Source organism: Artemia sp. Qi Xiang Cuo, chromosome 14 (genome assembly GCF_049724085.1).
Source record: "Artemia sp. Qi Xiang Cuo chromosome 14, ASM4972408v1, whole genome shotgun sequence".
NCBI classification, from domain to species: Eukaryota; Metazoa; Arthropoda; class Branchiopoda; order Anostraca; family Artemiidae; genus Artemia; species Artemia sp. Qi Xiang Cuo.
The window spans coordinates 2,651,573-2,669,849 of NC_142807.1; the positions used below are offsets into that span (position 1 = coordinate 2,651,573).

The window sequence follows — 18,277 nt, forward strand, 5'->3', positions numbered from 1 at the left end:
CTTAATGATCTAAGCCATTCCTGAGATATTAAAGGTGCACTCTTTTGACAATCTACGTGCTTATATTGTGTTTTGATTGACTTAAACATTTCCTGAAAGCTTCACCTTAATACCCTTAGTTTCAGTAGCAATAGTTGTAGTAGTAATAGCAGTGGTATTAGTTGCGGTATGCGCATAGCACCCTTTGTTTCTTTTCAATATCCTCCTAACACACGCTGAAAGTATCCTCCTAACACTTTACAAAAAAAATCAAATGAACGTGCAATGTCAGTTTAATATACATCCTACTGATATTTATTCCTTAAAATCTTGATTAATTTTTGATTTCTTTAAGTTATAAAAGCGAAAACATTTAAAAGAATTTTTCAGTAAAGTAAAAATTATATTCTGGCTTTTAGAAAGCATAGGGGGTTTTGAACCCTGCTCATATTAATTTCTGCTCGTTTCGAGTTTGACTCTGTTATTTGTTTCAATTTCTGTTCGTTTTGAGTTTCATGTATTTATCGATACTTATTTGTGGTAGTTGTATGCTTGGTAAATTATTTGATTCTTGTGTATTTTTGGTTTAATGGAGTTCTTTACTTTTTTTTGAAAAACTTATTTTGTGGAAAAATTTGTAATTAATTTTGGTTCGTTCTATATTTACATAGTCTTTTTCGAGGAAAAAGAAAATAATAGTTTGAATCTTTCCGGGTTTCCTTTAAGAATTTATAGTTTGGCCTGCTATTTATACCCTGGTGAAACTTTTTCAGCAATTTTTAACAACATAAACTCTTTTGAAAATCATGACACAGATATTAGTGTTCAATGTAGTCATATACATCCTCCAGTTGACCTGATAAATAAAAGTTAATACCATTCCCAAAAAATTATATTTATGCTCCTTCAAAGCCTGGTTACAATTACACTCTTTTAATTTAGTAAAATCAAGAGCAGAAGTAGCAATAGAAGTAGCCCCCAAAAATTTGAACTTAATACCACAAGTCGTTCTTTTTATATTGCTGAGATGTCTTATTGGCAACCAGCATACAAACTTTGTGTTTTGATTTAATTTTAAAGTAATATTTAGTTTTTAAGCATAATGGGCAAATTACATAACTGTGGAGGGTTGACCTAACCAATAATCCTAGAGATATATTTACTAGAAGCTACGCTGAACAAAATTGCTGTCTTAAAATTTTGATTGGAAGTGTCTGGAAAATTATGAGCTAAAGAGGAGGGCTGATTGCCCTCCAATAATTTTTTACTCTTAAGAGAACACTAAAACTTTTAATTTCTAATCAAATTAGCTCCTTTAAAATATCATTGGCTATGATAGAGCATCGCTTCCTATGTCCTTATATGCCCTATAGTGCTTACATGTCCTTTTAATACCTGCTTGCATATAGGTTTTTCGTTTAATTGAAACTCCTCCCAAACGTTCTCTAAAAATTCCAACTTAATGCAATTAATATCGTTAGTTATAACCGTAGAAGCAGACTTAAACGAATGCTCACATTGTCTTCTGGCTAGCACAAAATCCATGACCTATGAAGGTATGAAAGTGAAATTTTCAGAAAATATTTCTGTTGTACGGATGACAACCTGCCATCCGTATGCAGATTGTCAAAGGGCATATTAACAATATCTATGGAACAGTTTCGTGTGTAAAATTAAAACTTACAACGCTTGTTGTGGGGATTTTGAACTAACCAAAACACAATATTTGCGTCATAATACTAATGCATCTACTGCAACAACTACTGCTACTAATACTATTACTGCCACTACTACTGCTGCTACTATAGCTAAGACTACTACTATTAACTGTACTCCTACTGCTACTACTATATTTACTGGTGCTACTACTACAACTAATAAACCTAAGGGTATTAAGGCGAAATTTTTGGGCAATATTTTAACTGTATTGAAATAGATCGAAACACACTATAACCATATACGTTGTCAAGAAGACGTATCAGCAATGCTTCAGGACCGGTTGATGGTATTAAATTAAAAATTTCATCGTGTGTTGAAGAGGATGTTGAAAAAAAGGCGCTGTTTGCACCCTGCTACTAATGCTACTACTGCTACGACAACTATTGCTACGCATGATTACTGAACCTTTCAACAATGCTGGAAAAAAATTGATGTCTGAAAACTTGGTTTGGATATTTTTTACGGGAAATGATGGGCGTGAGGGGGGGGGGTATCTCAAATCAGTTTGACTCTTAAAAAGGGCACTATAACTTCCAATTTAAAACCGAATGACGCCCACTTGAATTTAATACAACCACCCATTCCATAAGAACCTTATATGCTCTCAGAGCATAACTTAAAACCCATGCCCAACGACTCTGGGGGGTTGTGCCACCCCTGGAAGTATTTTTATAGGTTTTTTTGACTATTTTAAACAAAATTACCATCGCACAATTTCAATCACATTCATTTGGTAAAAAGAAGGGTAGTTGAGTGGGGGGGGGGGGCTACTTGACCTCCATCACTATTGACTCGTAAAAAGGAACTAAAGCTTCCAATTTCAGCCAAATGAGCCATTTCTAAAGCTTATACAACCATCCCTTCCATAAGAACCTTAGATGCCCCAGGGGCATAACTTACAACCCCTCGCCCTCAGGCTCTGGTGGTTTCTATCAACCTCAAAACCCTGTTATATGATATTTGGACTATTTTTGAAGAAGGGACTGTCTCACAATATCTATTGGATATATCTCAGGAAAACACGACGTGTTTGTGGGTGTGTCTGGGGGGGGCTGCGCTCCGATCACTTTGACTCTTAAAAAGGGCACTAGAGCTTATTACCAATCCAATGAGTCCCCTCCGAAGCATATACGACCACCCTTTCTATAAGAGCCTTATATGCCCCAAGGGCATAACTTACAACCTTTTCCCTGAGAACTGTAGGGGGGGGGGGGTGTCTTCCTTACAGACATAATTTCCGAAACCTACTACGCGGAATAAAATTTTTATCTTCAGATTTTTATTAGAGGTGTTAAGACAAATGCTGAGCGTGGAGGGGAGGGGGGCTGTTTTCTCTCAAATCATTTTGACTCTTAAAAAGGGCACTATAACATCCGATTTTAAATTAAATAAGCCCATCTGATGTTTATACGACCGCTCATTCAATAAAAACCTTATATGTCATCATAAAATAATTTACAACCCTATCCCCAGGGCGCTGGGGGATTGTGTCATCCCTAGAGACATTATTATATGTTCTTGGGACTATTTTGAAAAAAATTGCTATCTCATAATTTCGATCAGACGCATTTGGTGAAAGGAGGGGTTGTAGAAGAGGGGGGGCTGAATGCCGTCCATCACTTTTGACGCTTAAAAATGAACAAGAACTTCCAACTTTCAACCAATGAACAAGAACTTCCATATTTGGACTATTTTGAAAGAAAGGAGGGGAGGGGGGGCTGCTTTCTCTCAAATCACTTTGACTCTTAAAAAGGGCATCACAACTTCCAATTTTAAATCAAATAAGCCCCATCTGATGTTTATACGATCGCTCATTCAATAAAAACCTTATTTGTTTTCATAAAATAACTTACAACCCTATCCCCAGGGCGCTGGGGGGTTCTGTCATCCCTAGAGAAATTATTATATGTTCTTTGGACTATTTTGAAAAAAAATTGCTATCTCATAATTTCAATCAGACGCATTTGGCGGAAGGAGGGGTTGTAGAAGAGGGGGGGGGCTAAATGCCGTCCATCACTTTTGACGCTTAAAAATGAACAAGAACTTCCAAATTTCTACCAAATAAGCCTCTTCTAAAGTTAAACAACAATCCCTTGCAAAAAAAACCTTAAATACCCCCGGCCATAACTTTCAACCCTTGCCCCTAATCTCTGGGGTTTGTTTCAGCCTCAAAAGCCTTGTTACATGATATTCAGGCTATTTTGAATAAAACGGCTATCTCAAAATTTCTATTACATGCAGTTCGGGACAGTACGACGTGTTTGTGTGTGGGGGGGGGGGTAGCTACCCTTCGATCACTTTGACTCTCAAAAAGAGCACTAGAGCGTCTGATTACAAATCCACTGAGCCCCCTCGAAAGTTTATATGACCACGCTTTCTATATAAACCTTATATGCCCCCAATGCAACTTACAACCCTTACCGTGAGGGCTGGAGGGATTTTTTTATTCTCAAAGACATAATTTCCAGATCTTTCAAATAGGTTGAACAAAATGGCTATATCAAAATTTCATTTGGAAGTACTTGGGGAAATGATAGACGGGGGGGTTCATTTGCCCTCTGGTCACTTTCGACTAATAAAAAAGGTCCTAGTGCTCTCAATTTCCAATCGAATGAGCCATTTATTAAGTTTCTACGACCAAACTTTCTATAAGAACCTTAAATGCCATAAGAGCATAACTTACGACCCCAAGTCCTGAGGGCTAGGTGGTGGGGAGGTTGTCACCCTCAAAGGCATGATTTCCAAACCTTACAATCACGTTGAACAAAATTGCCATATCAAAATATTAATCAGATATGTTTGGGGAAATGATGAGCGTGGGGGGGGGATTCCCCCTCCGATTACTTTTGACTATTGAAAAGGGCAATAGCCCTCTCAATTTTAATCGAAAGAGCCCTTTTTGAATTTTTTATGACAACGCTTTCTACAAAAACCTTATATGCCCCTTTGGCATAACTTACTACCTTAGCCCTGAAGGCAGTGGGAGGGGGGGTGTTTGCCATACTAAAAGACATATTTTCCTGAAAATTCAACTACGTTCAACATAATGGCTATATCAAAATAATGATCGGAAGTGTTTGAGAAAATGATGGGCTTGGGGGGGGCGGTTGGCCCTTCGAGCGCTTTTGACTATTAATAAGGGCACTAGCCCTTTCAATTCCCAACTGAACGAGCCCTTTTTTAAGTTTCTACGGCAACACTTTCTGTAAAAACCTTACATGCCCCCCAGGGCATTGCTTACAACCTTTGCCCTGGGGGCTCAAAGGAATTTATTATCTTCAAAGACATAATTTCCGGACCTTTCAACTACATTGAACAGAATGAGTATCTCAAAATTTTGATTGGATGTGTTCGAGGAAATAGTGGGCGTCAGATGGGGGTTAGTTGCCCTCCAATCACTTTCGACTATTAGAAAGGACACTAGCCCTTTCAATTTCCAATCGAATGAACCCTTTTATGGCAACACTTTCTATTAGAACCTTATCTGCCCTCAGGGCATAACTTACAACCCTTACCGTGAGGGCTTTTTTTTTGGGGGGAGGGGGTTGTCATCCTCAAAACCTAATTTTCAGAACTTTCAACTACGTTGAACAAAATGGCTCTCTCAAAATTTTGATTGGATGTTTTTGGGGAATGGTGAGTATGAGAAAGAATTAGTTGCCCTCCAATCACTTTAGACTATAAAAAAGGACATTAGCCCTTTCAATTTCCAATCATATGAACCCTTTTTGTAGTTTCTACGACAACGCTTTCTATAAGATCCTTATATGACCACAGGACACAATTTACAACCCTTGTCCTGAGGGCTGTGGTGGGTTTGTCATCCTCAAAGGCATGATTTCCGGACCTTTCAACTACGGGCTGAACAAAATGGCTATCTCAAAATTTTGATTGGATGTTTTTGGGGAAAAGGTGGGCATGAGAGTAAGGTCAGTTGCCCTCTAATCACTTTCGACTATAAAAATGACACTAACCCTTTCAATTTCCAATCGAATGAGCCCTTTTTGAAGTTTTTACGACAACGCTTTCTACAAGAACCTTATATGCCCTCAAGGCATAATTTACAACCCTTGTCATGAGAGCTTTGGGGGGGGGTATCATCCTCAAAAACCCCATTTTCAGACCTTTCGACTACGCTGAACAAAATGGCTCTCTGAAAATTTTGATTGGATGTGTTTGGGGAATGGTGAGCTTGAGAGGGAATTAGTTGCCCTGCAATCACTTTAGACTATAAAAATGGACACTAGCCCTTTCAATTTCCAATCATATGAGCCCTTTTTGTAGTTTCTACAACAACGCTTTCTAAAAAAAATCCCCACATGCCCACAGGAAATAATTTACAACCCTTGCCCTGAGGGTTGTGGAGGGTTTGCCATCCTCAAAGACATAATTTCCGGACCTTTCAACTACGTTCAACAAAATGGCTATCTCAAAATTTTGATTGGATGTGTTTGGGGGAAAGGTGGGCATGAGAGTGGGGTTAGTTGCCCTCCAATAATTGACGACTATTAAAAAGGGCACTAGCCATTTCAATTTCCAATCGAATGAGCCCTTTTTGAATTTTTTGCGACAACTCTTTCTATAAAACTCTTTTATGCCCAGGGCATAAATTGGGGGGGGAGTGTTTTCATCCTCAAAAACCTAATTTCCAGAAGTTTTATCTTCGTTAAACAAAATAGCTCTCTCAAGATTTTGAATGGATATGTTTGAAGAATGGTGGTTTTGAGAGGGGAATTAGTTGCCCTCTAATCACTTTCGACTATAAAAAAAAAGACACTAGCATTTTCAATTTCCAATCATATGAGCCCTTTTTGTAGTTTCCGCGACAACGATTTCTATAAAATCCCCATGTGCCCACAGGACATAATTTAAACCTTTGCCCTGAGGGCTGTGGGGGGTTTGTCATCCTAAAAGACATAATTTTTGGACCTTTCAACTACGTTGAACAAAATGGCTGTCTAAAAATTTTGATTGGCTGTGTTTGGGGAAAAAGTGAGCATGAGAGTCGGGTTAGTTTCCCTCCAATCATTAACAACTATTAAAAAGTGCACTAGCCCTTTAAATTTCCAATCGAATAAGCCCTTTTTGAAGTTTCTGTGACAACTCTTTCTATAAAACCCTTATATGCCCCCAGGGCATAACTTAAAGCTCTTGCCCTGAGTGCTTGGGGGGAGGGGTTGTGATTCTCAATGAGCTAATTTCCAGGACTTTCAACTATATTGAAGAAAATGTCTATCTCGAAATGTTGATTGGATGTGTTTGGGAGCATGATGGGCTTGAGAGAGGGGTTAGTTGCCTTTCAATCACTTTCAGAAATATAAAATGGACACTAGCCCTTTCAATTTCCAATCATATGAGCCCTTTTTGTAGTTTCTACAACAACGCTTTCTATAAAATCCCCACATGCCCACAGGAAATAATTTACAGCCCTTGCCTTGAGGGTTGTGGGGGGAGTTTCATCCTCAAAAACATAATTTCCGGACCTTTCAAATAAGATGAACAAAATGCCTATTTCAAAATTTTGATCTGATGTCTTAGGAGAACTGGTGAACGTGAGAAAGGGGTTAGTTGCCGTCCAATCACTTTCGACTATTAAAAAGGGCACTAGCGTTCCTGGTTAAACATGCCTATTACAGTACGACCCATGGTAGCAACCATCATATAATAACAACCATCATATGTTTGAAGAGAGAATGTTAAAGATTGTTAACATTTACCAAAATTTAATTATTTGTATAGTCTATGGTTCAGACGGAGGGGGGGGGGGGGGTTCAACTCTATATGGGTCTTCCTTCCTTTCTTCTTGAGTTTCCATGTAGAATATACGGCCCTAATTTTACCAGATACTGTTATAGAAAGCCTTTCAGAAGATGTTTTTTTTTTGGTAAAAATATTTTATGTTGAGAATATTTTCGTATCAAGATTAAATATTACCTTCGTCAAAACTAAAATCCGGAAGAGTATTAATAGGTTTAAACAGATGAACTCCTACGTAATCGAACTTCTCATCTTCAACGTAAGTTGATAGCAATGGCTCATGCTTGCTTATTACATCATTCAAGCGACGATTCAAAGAATGAAGTTCGAATGGTTTGCCGTTGTCCAAAATATAGCCTTGCTAAAATAGAAGGGGAACAATATATAAAGTGTAGACCAATGTTATTATAAATAGTAGACATGCAGTTACCCTGCAGGGTTATACAAGCATTAAGCTCATCTTCTCATGGCAACGTTAGTCGCTATTAAAGCGGTGCCGGCTTTTTATTGTTGCTCCAAAGAGTTGAAAAAGGTGAGCTAGATTTTTTTTTCCCGTAAATCAGGGAAAATTTGAATGAAAAATGTAGTGTTGTATGAAAGAAATGTTGAGATTCCTAGCCCAAGTTATATTGTTTTTATCTGTGTGTATTTCAGTGATGATTTGGTTAGTTGTATAGTTTAGTAAATGTGTACTAGTTGCGTTTTTCAAGCATACTTGTGCTTTGTTTGTAACCAGTCATCAAGCCGGCATGAATTATTTTCATTAAAGTTGTTGAATTTTGGTTTTTAATTCCTTGTAATACTTTTAAGGAAACTAAAGAATTTATTCTAGTTTTTGTACTTTAGTGTTAGTATTTAAATTCCAATATTTTGGACTGTGAAGGTTAAAAATATTCTGCTTTAGTAGCGACAGTTTTTTGATTTTATGATAGATATCGCGTGAAGTCTCAAAATTTTCAAAACGAAAATTTCAAAAGAAAGTTTCTTTATGAGTTTTTTTAAACGGAACTCTCCAAAAGTATTTTAAAGAATAGTTAGGAGCTATATTAAAACCTTAAACAAGCAGAAATAAACCGATTTATTAAATTTTACTTAAACAAGCATAAATTAATATGAATCTCAAGTCCAGCTAAATAATAATAAACATTACCACAAATAAGAATGAAGATACCACCCCTGCCACCGCTTAATGGGGAGAGTGATTTTTGTACTTTAACAAAAATAATACGTCTTTCGAATCGTGCGTTTTTTATTTGTCACAACATCAATACAAAAAAGAAAATTATAATGTTGCTCAAGGTTTACATATAAGTGGTACGTATAAGTGGGGTAACTACCACCACAACCCCTCTAAAAGGCCACTGTCATTTAACTTTGCTGAAAACAATGTGTATTTGAAATGTTTTGTTTTTTATTTGTAAAAAAAAATTTTTAAAAAATAAAATCACACCAATAACCAAATTTACCGGAAAAAAGAATTATAACTATAAAAAACTATAAGTAAAGTATATATAAAAAAACATAATGTTGCTAATCATTATATTTATATGTATCAAATAAGATAGAATAGAAATTATGAAGAAAAAAGAAAAATTTTAATAATTAAAATCTTGAGTAGCTTATAGTTAAGTCTAAAACTCACGTTGGGCATGTGACGATACATTTTCGTCACTTTTTACGATTTTTTGTCTTTCTTTTTTTTACAGGGTATTTATAAGTCGCTGTATCAAATGTCTCAATCTCTTTCAATTAAAAAAAGTCACAGGAACATCTTTCTGTATCAGAGTATTTAAAATTGAATGTTGGTAACAATATAATGTGTTTATATCGCTTCCAGGATCTAAGCATAAAGAAATTTTAGGTAAAAAAATTTATTAATTTTTCTAACCACAAAAACTATTTTTTTCAAAACACTCATTAATGTTCCAGTTACTAGGCAATAAGAAACACAGATTTGACTTGAAATACAAATAGTTTAATTTTCAGTCTCTTAAAATTCAGGTAATATATACTATTTCAAATTTCCCATAGGAAAATTTATACATTTCAAATTTGAAATGTCGGATAGCAACTATCAATTGTTTCAAAATAGATGTCACCAGTGCACCAAAATCCTGGGCCCCTATGGCTTTCATTTTAGTGGATTTTTAAATAATAAACAGTGTTTGATATTAAAGCAATGGTGGATCCAGAGGGAGGTGAGGGGGCGCACGCCCTCCCTAGCGTAGTCTAAAATAGTATGATTTACTTAATTAACTCAAGTTTGTGTTAATTAAACTTGCTCCGAACGCAAGTTTATCGGATCAACCTATTTTGCGCCCCCCCCCCTAAAAAAAAATTCTGGATCCACCCCTGTATTAAAGTTCTAGAAAATAAGGCTGCTAAATTCTAAAAATAAGAAAATAAACATATATTAGCAGCTCCTGCGTATATGGAAAAAACAGAAAAAATAAGGATTAGGTATGTAGAATACTGATGAGATACCGCAAACAAGGGATATATGATATCATATACCTTAGGTTGTGTAAAATGGTCTTTTTTGACAGTGACCCAGTCGGCCAAAGATCCATTCCTCCGATTATTGAAAAAAGTGCGTCCGCTCTTTTTGCTATTGCAAAATTTGAATAAGGCACAACTTACCCATTAAGAAAAAAAACAAGCAGATAAATAACTAGTTTACTTTGATTTATTTTTTTCGTCTGTTTAAAATTTGGCAAAGCACCACCGAAACTTACCAGTTGTTCTCCACAATGACTGATAGACGCAGTAATATCTTTTCCCCTGTGCAAGAGATGGCAGTCTTGTTCAGGTAGAGGCACATCTTTGGTTAGATTTCCATTTGAAACTAGTATTTTTGCCTGAGGTGCCAATAATCTATCATTCCTAGTAAAGTGCAGAGAATAGCTCCTGTAACAAAAGAAGGGTCAAACTTTTTTTCATCTCCTTTTTAAGGGATTTCAATTTTGTTCTTTACTTCTATTACAACACAAGTTAACTTGCTTTATTTATAGCCTTAAAAAGGGAATCTATTCAACTCCCTGTGAATATTATTTCATAGTTTTGAGGCACTTCCTTGTTGCCTTTACAATTCAATAATTTTTTTTATCTTTAAATTCAAATTCAGTGAAGTTTGGTGACAAAAAAAATATGATGAAAATGGATGGATTAGCAAAATTATGAAGGTCATTTGTGAATTATTTAATCGGGAGCTTCGGCGTCGGCTGACCGTCTCAAAGACAAAGAAAAGTTCATTATTAACACGATTCTTTAAAATTCAATAATTTTGTTTCATAATGAAATAATATAATGTGAATGAAATAATATAATTCAATATTATTTCATTATTTTGAGGTAATTCCCTGTTGCCTTTAAAGTTCAATAAATTTTTCGCTCTTCGCATGTCAACTAACTCATATGAACTGAAATGTGATCTGAAGGATCAATCTAAGAACTGAAATGAGAAGAATTCATATGAACTGAAATGTGAAGGAAAAGACATGTTCGGGTTAAAGGGCATATCCAAGATTTTCGTTTGGGGGGAGGGAGGGGTACAACAAAGAAAATCTTCACAAACGCATCAAAAATTTGTTGATACGCATTTTTATTATGTTTACAAGTCCTACACAAATTTCGGGAGGGGGTTTCAAACCCGGTAGTCCCCCCTGATACAGCCTTTTTGGGGCTGCAGATTACAGAAAGGCACTAAACAAGCTATTCTTTGGCTCTAGCGGCTTCTCATACCGTAATATTTGTTCTGAAATTATCAATTTAAAAAACTGCGCTTCAAATTATCCAACTCATTTTACCTAAGAACAATTCGATTCTTATAGAGAGAAATAAATACAGAAAAATAACACAAGTTTGAAAAATCAGTAAACTTTTGGATAGAGCCTAATAATAAATAGGGACATCAGAGGAGAGAGCTCTTATGCAGTTAGAGATTCTCGAAATTTTTTCAGGATTCAGAGATTCAGGATTTTTTTATCGTAATGAAGTCAAAATTTTGATGTCACAGCGCTAATATCGAAAAGGAATTTTGCATCAGTATTACCGAAAGTAATAGGCCTATTAAAGGAGCAATTGTAGCAATAAACTCAGATAATCTTCATTTTTGGCAACCAAAAAGTTTCAAAACTGACCAGTCTGTCTCCTAAATTTGGCCCTTATAACAGTTACTATTTGCAAATAAGCGTCAACTGGAAATTACTGTCCAGTAGTTACATAATTTATTTGCCAGTGCATCTTAAAAATGTCGATTGGAACAGGCAGCTGATCAATTTTTGCAAGATTGCTGCTACTACTGTAGTCTTGATGGGAAATTGAAAGCCACTAGTTAAGGATTTTCAACTATGATCATTTTAATTGTGTAATATTGATTTGCCATAGCCTTCTCCAGGGGCGTCCCGAGGGGGGTGGGGAGGGGCGGGGAGGGGCGCACCGTACCTTCAAATTTTTTGGCATTCGGTAAAATTTTCGCCGAATGCGAAAATTTCGGCAGAAATTTTGCAAAATCGGGTGAAATTTAGCAAAATTCTTGATTTCTGCAGAAAATTCGGCAAATATCAGCTAGCGATTCAGTAAAATTTAAGAAGATCGCTTCCCAAATAAAATGAGCCTCAGAACGCCCCTGGCCTTCTCCACTCTGGATACAGCACCAGAAACTGCCATTTTTGATGATATTTTGAAAAAAAACACAGATTAGCTTTAGGATGAACCATTAGCTGTTAGCCATAGGATTGAACCATTAGGAGCATTGCAGAAATGAAATACAATCCTCCAATAGCCTGCTAGTGCTGGAGGAAAAATGAGACGCGTCAGTGGTTCCCATCCAGGAATGAAATTGTCATTGATTGCAAGAAGGATGGGGGGGGGCATTAAACCTCTTTTTGAAGATTTTCGACGATGATGATTTCAATTGTGTACTACTTATTTTGATTTGACGTCAGGATTTAGAGGTTTTAGGTTTTTTTTAAATTCTCAAAAGTATGATTGAATTCCCAAATATTATTTCCAAATGACTGTTCATCGATATTTTTTTTTTCACCAGACAGTTTCCTTGAAAGTACTTTTTTCGATGTTAGGTTACTATCAACCGTGTTTCATTCCTTACATGGTTGATACCATTCCTGCAACCCTGCTACCACTGTCTACGACCATGATCTAAACAGAAAATAATATATTTGTTTAACTTCCGAAAAAATTTATTTGACTTTATTTAGCATTATGTCTTAGTTTTAAAGTCTTTGTTGCATTTGAGATTTGATGTACTTTGTACCTTTTTGATGGAAATCAAATCTTATGGACTGACAAGTCAAGGAACTGTTACTCCTTGCAGGATCTGTAAATATAATTCAATCACAAAATTAATTTTTTTTTTGTTTATACCGTAAAAAAGAATTTGTTTACCTTTCTTTGGATAGTATTTCATAGTTATGAGTTGGTTCTCCATTGCGTTTAACACTAGATGAACTTTTTGCTTTTCGTATGTGAACTAATTCATATGAACTGACATGTGAAGGATCTGCAACTCCAAAGTAGTGGTGAAGCTCAGCCTCTGTCATAAAATCATGTGCCTGAAAAAGATTTAGAAGTATATTATTCTGAATAATTTTAATGCTATTAATGTTTATTTACTAAATGCCCCCCCCCCCGAGATTTTTCTGTCGCCCTTATTCCTTGTTTTTTTCTGTTTTTCACTCTTTTTTTTAAATAAATTTGTGAATCTGGTCAATTATTGGCACTCTTGTCACATTCCACCCCCCCCCCCCCCAAAAAAAAAAATTTTTTTTTGATTCTTGGTGCCCTTGTAACAATGCCCCCTCCCCAAAGATTTTTGATTATTGGTGCCCTTGTCACATTTCCCCCCCCCCAAAGACATTTGATTATTGGTGCCCTTGGTACAATGCCCCCTCCCCAAATATTTTTGATTATTTATGCCCTTGTTGCAATCCCCCCTCACAAGATTTTTGGTTATTGGTGCCCTTGTTACAATGCCCCCTTCCCAATATTTTGCTCTTGTTTCGCCCCTGCTTCAAACATAAAGATAACATATACTGCTATAGATGAATAAATGATTTCTAAGGCGGATAGAAATTTAAGCGAATAATGAACTCAAATTTAAAACAAAAAAATACCACAAACATGGTTAGCATCATTGCCCCCTAAACCTTCTAATAGCCAGAGGATCATTTGCAATTTACTGAAAACGTTTAGTATTTCGAGCAGTATTTTCTTATTTATGCACTTTAACCCCCCAAAAACATCGTAAGACTAATCAATGTTTACACAGAAGCAATGTTACTTATGAGGGGAAGGAGGGTACCACCCTCCCTCCTTCCCCGTATCAAACCCTCTAAAGACATTTAGTGTGTATGAGCAATTAAAAACTTAACCCATTAAACCCATTTCCAATCAACCCCATTAAACAGCTTTTATTTGCACAAGCATCGACGAAAATTTTCACAATGATAAAAGTACTACAATAGAAAGAGTGAAGTAGTATCACATTATCATATTATTTCCTTGAAATCTTAGTGATTTTTTATTGTAATATAAAGGAAAATATTTACAATATAGTTGGTTTTCAGTGAAGCATAAATGACGATGTGGCATCTAGAAAGTTTAAAAGGAGGTAGCCCTACTCCTCTTATTTATAATTTCTTTCTTTTTAAGTTTGAATTGAATATACAATTTACACTCGTTTATCCATCTATAGCAGCATTCAGGGAGGACAGAATATGCAAGGAGGCAATTTTCCTTTGTACCCTTTTGTAAGTTTATTTATTGTTGTTTTAGCTGCAACAGTCAGGCATAAAGGAGTTAGTTAGCCTTTCCTAACTGACCCTAGTAGCCCAAAACAGCTTTTGTTTCTGAAATCGGCTGTCAGGTATATTATGAAATAAGATATGACGTTTATAACGCTAAAGGTCTTTATGGGCTCTGGTTAATACAAAAATACAGCAACATAAATACCAACACCCTTAAACACAAACTAATTGTAAATATATTACAGAAAATTGTCCCTATGTATCAGACCTGGGCCCACAAACTTCCCTACCCTCTTAGTCCCCATAAGGCTTCTAAAAATTTCCTCCCTAAGATCATTGAATTCCTTACAAAAATACAAAAATGGATTAAGTCGTCCTCCCCATGTCCAAACATTGAGTAAAAATAAATATCTTTCCCCATTTTTCCCTTTCCAGATACGTTCTCTTGTCACCAAGAAGTAAAAAATATACCCTTGCTGATGTTTTCCAATTTACTTCCTCCTTATTAAGCCTTCAATTAAAATAAAGTTCCCCTCCCACACTATCTAAAATCCGCAAAACGAGTACTAAATCTGTGTAAAAGCTGTCCCTTAAAAAAATGCAATGAACTTGCCCTTTTCTTCACGTAAGCGGAATAGGCTAAACCGAAAACACACAAAAAAATATAATTTCGAATCATCATCTTTGGATGGTAAAGAAGAACTGTTAGAGGATAGAATGCAAAGAGAAAATTTATACCGGCCTAGAAACATAAAAGATGAACTACGCAAGTACCTGCAGATTTGCATATGTTTTTCTTTCTCTTTTTTTTTTTTTTTTTTTTTTTTTTTTTTTTTTGTTACCAGCAGAAAACTTAATAGTTAAATACTTCCCATGACGTCTAATTTTAGGTGCAATTAACTGAGACATGCAAAGAGGCAGAAAATCATAACATTGCCTTATTTTATATTAAAACATGCGAGATTAGGCTACAGAATGTCTACAATAAAAAAAAGGCTTCAACTAAAATAGTAACAATGCGAAAAATAAATAATATGTATTTTCTTAGGTTTCACCAGAGCACTCGACTTATTGCTCTAATGTTATTTCATAATTTTGGAGACTGACAGCTAAAACAAGAACTTCCTGAAATATATTGGATTTCTAACTAATCTTAGTATTAACCTTTCTATAGTTGATAAAAAAAATTAAGAACTTTATAATTTTTTCAGCAGCATACTGATCATTGGGCAAAAAAAAAAATTAAAAGTGCACGCATCAAGCCTCTCCCTGAATTCACTAAACTAAGTAAATTCCCAAAAAGGCATCACAAGAAATCAGTATCTGTTCTGAAAAACAGGAATTTGCTTCTTGTAGTTCTCTGAATAGAGAAATGAGTCGGATTCATCCGTTTTGCTACGAAGAAAAAAAAACATGAAGAAAAAAAAACTACGAAGAATATGTCTACGAAAAAAAAACTACGAAGAATAAATGTCGATTATCATGCAAACTACTATTCAACTTCAACCATTTGAGCTACTCTAGAAATGCATTACTCAATAGATATAACTATAGGAGTAGAATCTACATTAAGTTGTTCTCAAATTTAGTTCATGTGCTTATTACTTGTATGTTTTTCATAATGCAAGCCCTTGCTTCATCATGGTGTTTGAAATCTGGCAATATCTTTGGTTCCAGGAGAGTCTGCCAGCAATTGATGGCTTGAGGATCGACAACCACTCTGGACCTTAGCGCCTGTCATATTCCCAAAACTGCAAAGTGGCTTCAAAGAACAGGTTTTTCTGTGACTGCCAGCTCGCTTCTCCTGTGTTGGTAGTGACACACGCCGTAGACACTGCTTCGATGGCATTGCCAGGAAGTATGTGGCCAAGTTCCCGCAGGTGCCTGCATTCGATGATAAATAGAAATGGATAGCTTATTTCCAGCTTTACTGCAGATGGTAGCATTACTGACTCTCTCAAACAGCCTGACGAACATGCCGGAGGCATTTCTAGTAGAAAATATCCAGATGTTGGCACCTAAGGCATTTGAAAGTCAGGTTTTATAGTTAAAGGATGGTAAAAACTCCACCAAAGAGTCAAATATTCATATATTTGTCTTTAGATTGAGCGGGATTAACATATTTGATTCGATTTCTGCCAAACCACAGATATGAAATCTGACACGGAGTAGGTGGGCAGGTATATAGTACTACTAGGATTATTACTTCTACTACTGCTACTGCTAAGAGTTTTTTAGAGTACCAAGCCACCTGAGGCCGAAACAGCTGCATGATGTTGCTTATTCATACCAATCTGTTTGAAGCTTGATTCTTTACTCTCCAATGAGGAAGTTCAAGATTATTTAAAATTATTTCTTATAAGCTCTTTCCAGCTTAATTGAAGATTTCCTACTTTTTGTTTGACCCAAGCTATATGACCAGAAAGCATGACTTTTAACATTTGAAATACACACTAGATTACACATTAATTTTAAAAAGCAATTTTTTTCTTAGGGAAGTGAACAGCTAAATTGGAAATCGCTCTTTACGCTAAAGTTTGACTCTTTCTCACGACTCTATTTTTTAAACAATAAGACAATTTAGCGTAAAGAGCGAGGCGTTGAGGAGGGGACAGTCCCTTTCATATACGGAATAATTTCTGTTCATTTTAAGTTATAATGTCGCTCCTTACTTTCAGTTAAAAAAAACTTTTATTTTGTATTTAATGTTATATAGGATGTAATATAGTAGTTATATACGTTAAATATAGTTGGTACATGTTATATTAGTTATAGTATGTTTTAGTAGCTATATCGTTGCGTTATATATAATCCTTAAATAGTAGCTCAATTAGTAGATATACATACATATATATATATATATATATATATATATATATATATATATATATATATATATATATATATATATATATATATATATATATATATATATATATATATATATATATATATATATATATATATATATATATATATATATATATATATATATATATATATATATATATATATATATATATATATATATATATATATATATATATATATATATATATATATATATATATATATATATATATATATATATATATATATTTCTATATAAGTATAAATAGTCCTTAAAATACTTGAAATATGGCTCCAGTTCCATTTTGGTCCTGCTGTACCCGAATTTTAGCTTCAGGTAAATTTTGATTCTATTGTACACAAGTTTTGGCTACAATTCCATTTTGGGTCCTCTTATAACCGAATTTTGGCTCCAGTTCCATTTGGGTCCTCTTGTAATAGAATTTTGGCTCAGGTCCCATTGAATCCTACATAATTAGGTTCACAAGACAGTTTGAAGCTTGTTTTCTTACCATTGTTTTTTCTTTTCACACTCACGAATATAGTTGGAAATTTTGAAGACCACACTGCCTTTCCATTACGATAAATAGAAGTTTGATTAGGGATATATCCTTTTATTAGACAGTGATAATAACATTCACAAAATATACAGGATATTTCGGTCACATGTACAGTGACTGTCATGAGAAGAAATATCTCTGATGATTTCTGCTGATGACGGTCACTTATAAATGTGATCAAAATATCCAGTATATTTTGTGAATGATATTATCACTATTGGGGTTCCACCCCTTGTTTCTTTCAAATAAATGACCTTTTCAAATAAATGACCTATTTTCTCTTCTGTAATTATATTTGCCTAGAAGATAATTTTAATCCTAAGTTGAACTCTCGTTGCTAATCTAGATTCTTTCGCAAAAAGTAAGCTTTGAAGTTAAATTCTATTTTGGTCTTCCGGGTCAGTGCCATTGAAATACAAAATTACTCAAAAGCAGAATTGATTTTGGACGTTGATTTAGAGGATTGGCAAGGGCCAGGCGAAGGTCCACCCCTATACAAAGTTTGTTGTGCAGAACAAATATTATTTAGTTTGTCTACATTGAGACCCCTTTTGAGGATTCTGTTTTTTTTTCAGAGTTGTTATATGTGTGTGAACTTTTTGGAAGATTACAAGTAAACTACTTTCTTCAGCTGTATAGATTATT

The 18,277-nt window shown here is 35.1% G+C and overlaps 1 protein-coding gene across 1 annotated transcript in view; it reads right to left on the bottom strand.

Annotated features, from left to right (window-relative positions):
* LOC148944034 (A disintegrin and metalloproteinase with thrombospondin motifs adt-2-like) overlaps positions 1–14,911 on the bottom strand; it is a 74,342-nt gene extending 59,431 nt beyond the window's left edge. The window contains exons 1-4 of the mRNA XM_089100325.1: positions 14,836–14,911; positions 12,862–13,028; positions 10,191–10,362; positions 7,633–7,816 (exon numbers count right to left, since the gene is read on the bottom strand). Coding sequence (XP_088956451.1) covers positions 7,633–7,816; positions 10,191–10,362; positions 12,862–13,028; positions 14,836–14,904 — 592 coding nt within the window. The 5' untranslated portion in view covers positions 14,905–14,911. The remainder of the gene's footprint in view (positions 1–7,632; positions 7,817–10,190; positions 10,363–12,861; positions 13,029–14,835) is intronic.
* Between the last annotated feature and the right edge of the window lie 3,366 nt (positions 14,912–18,277).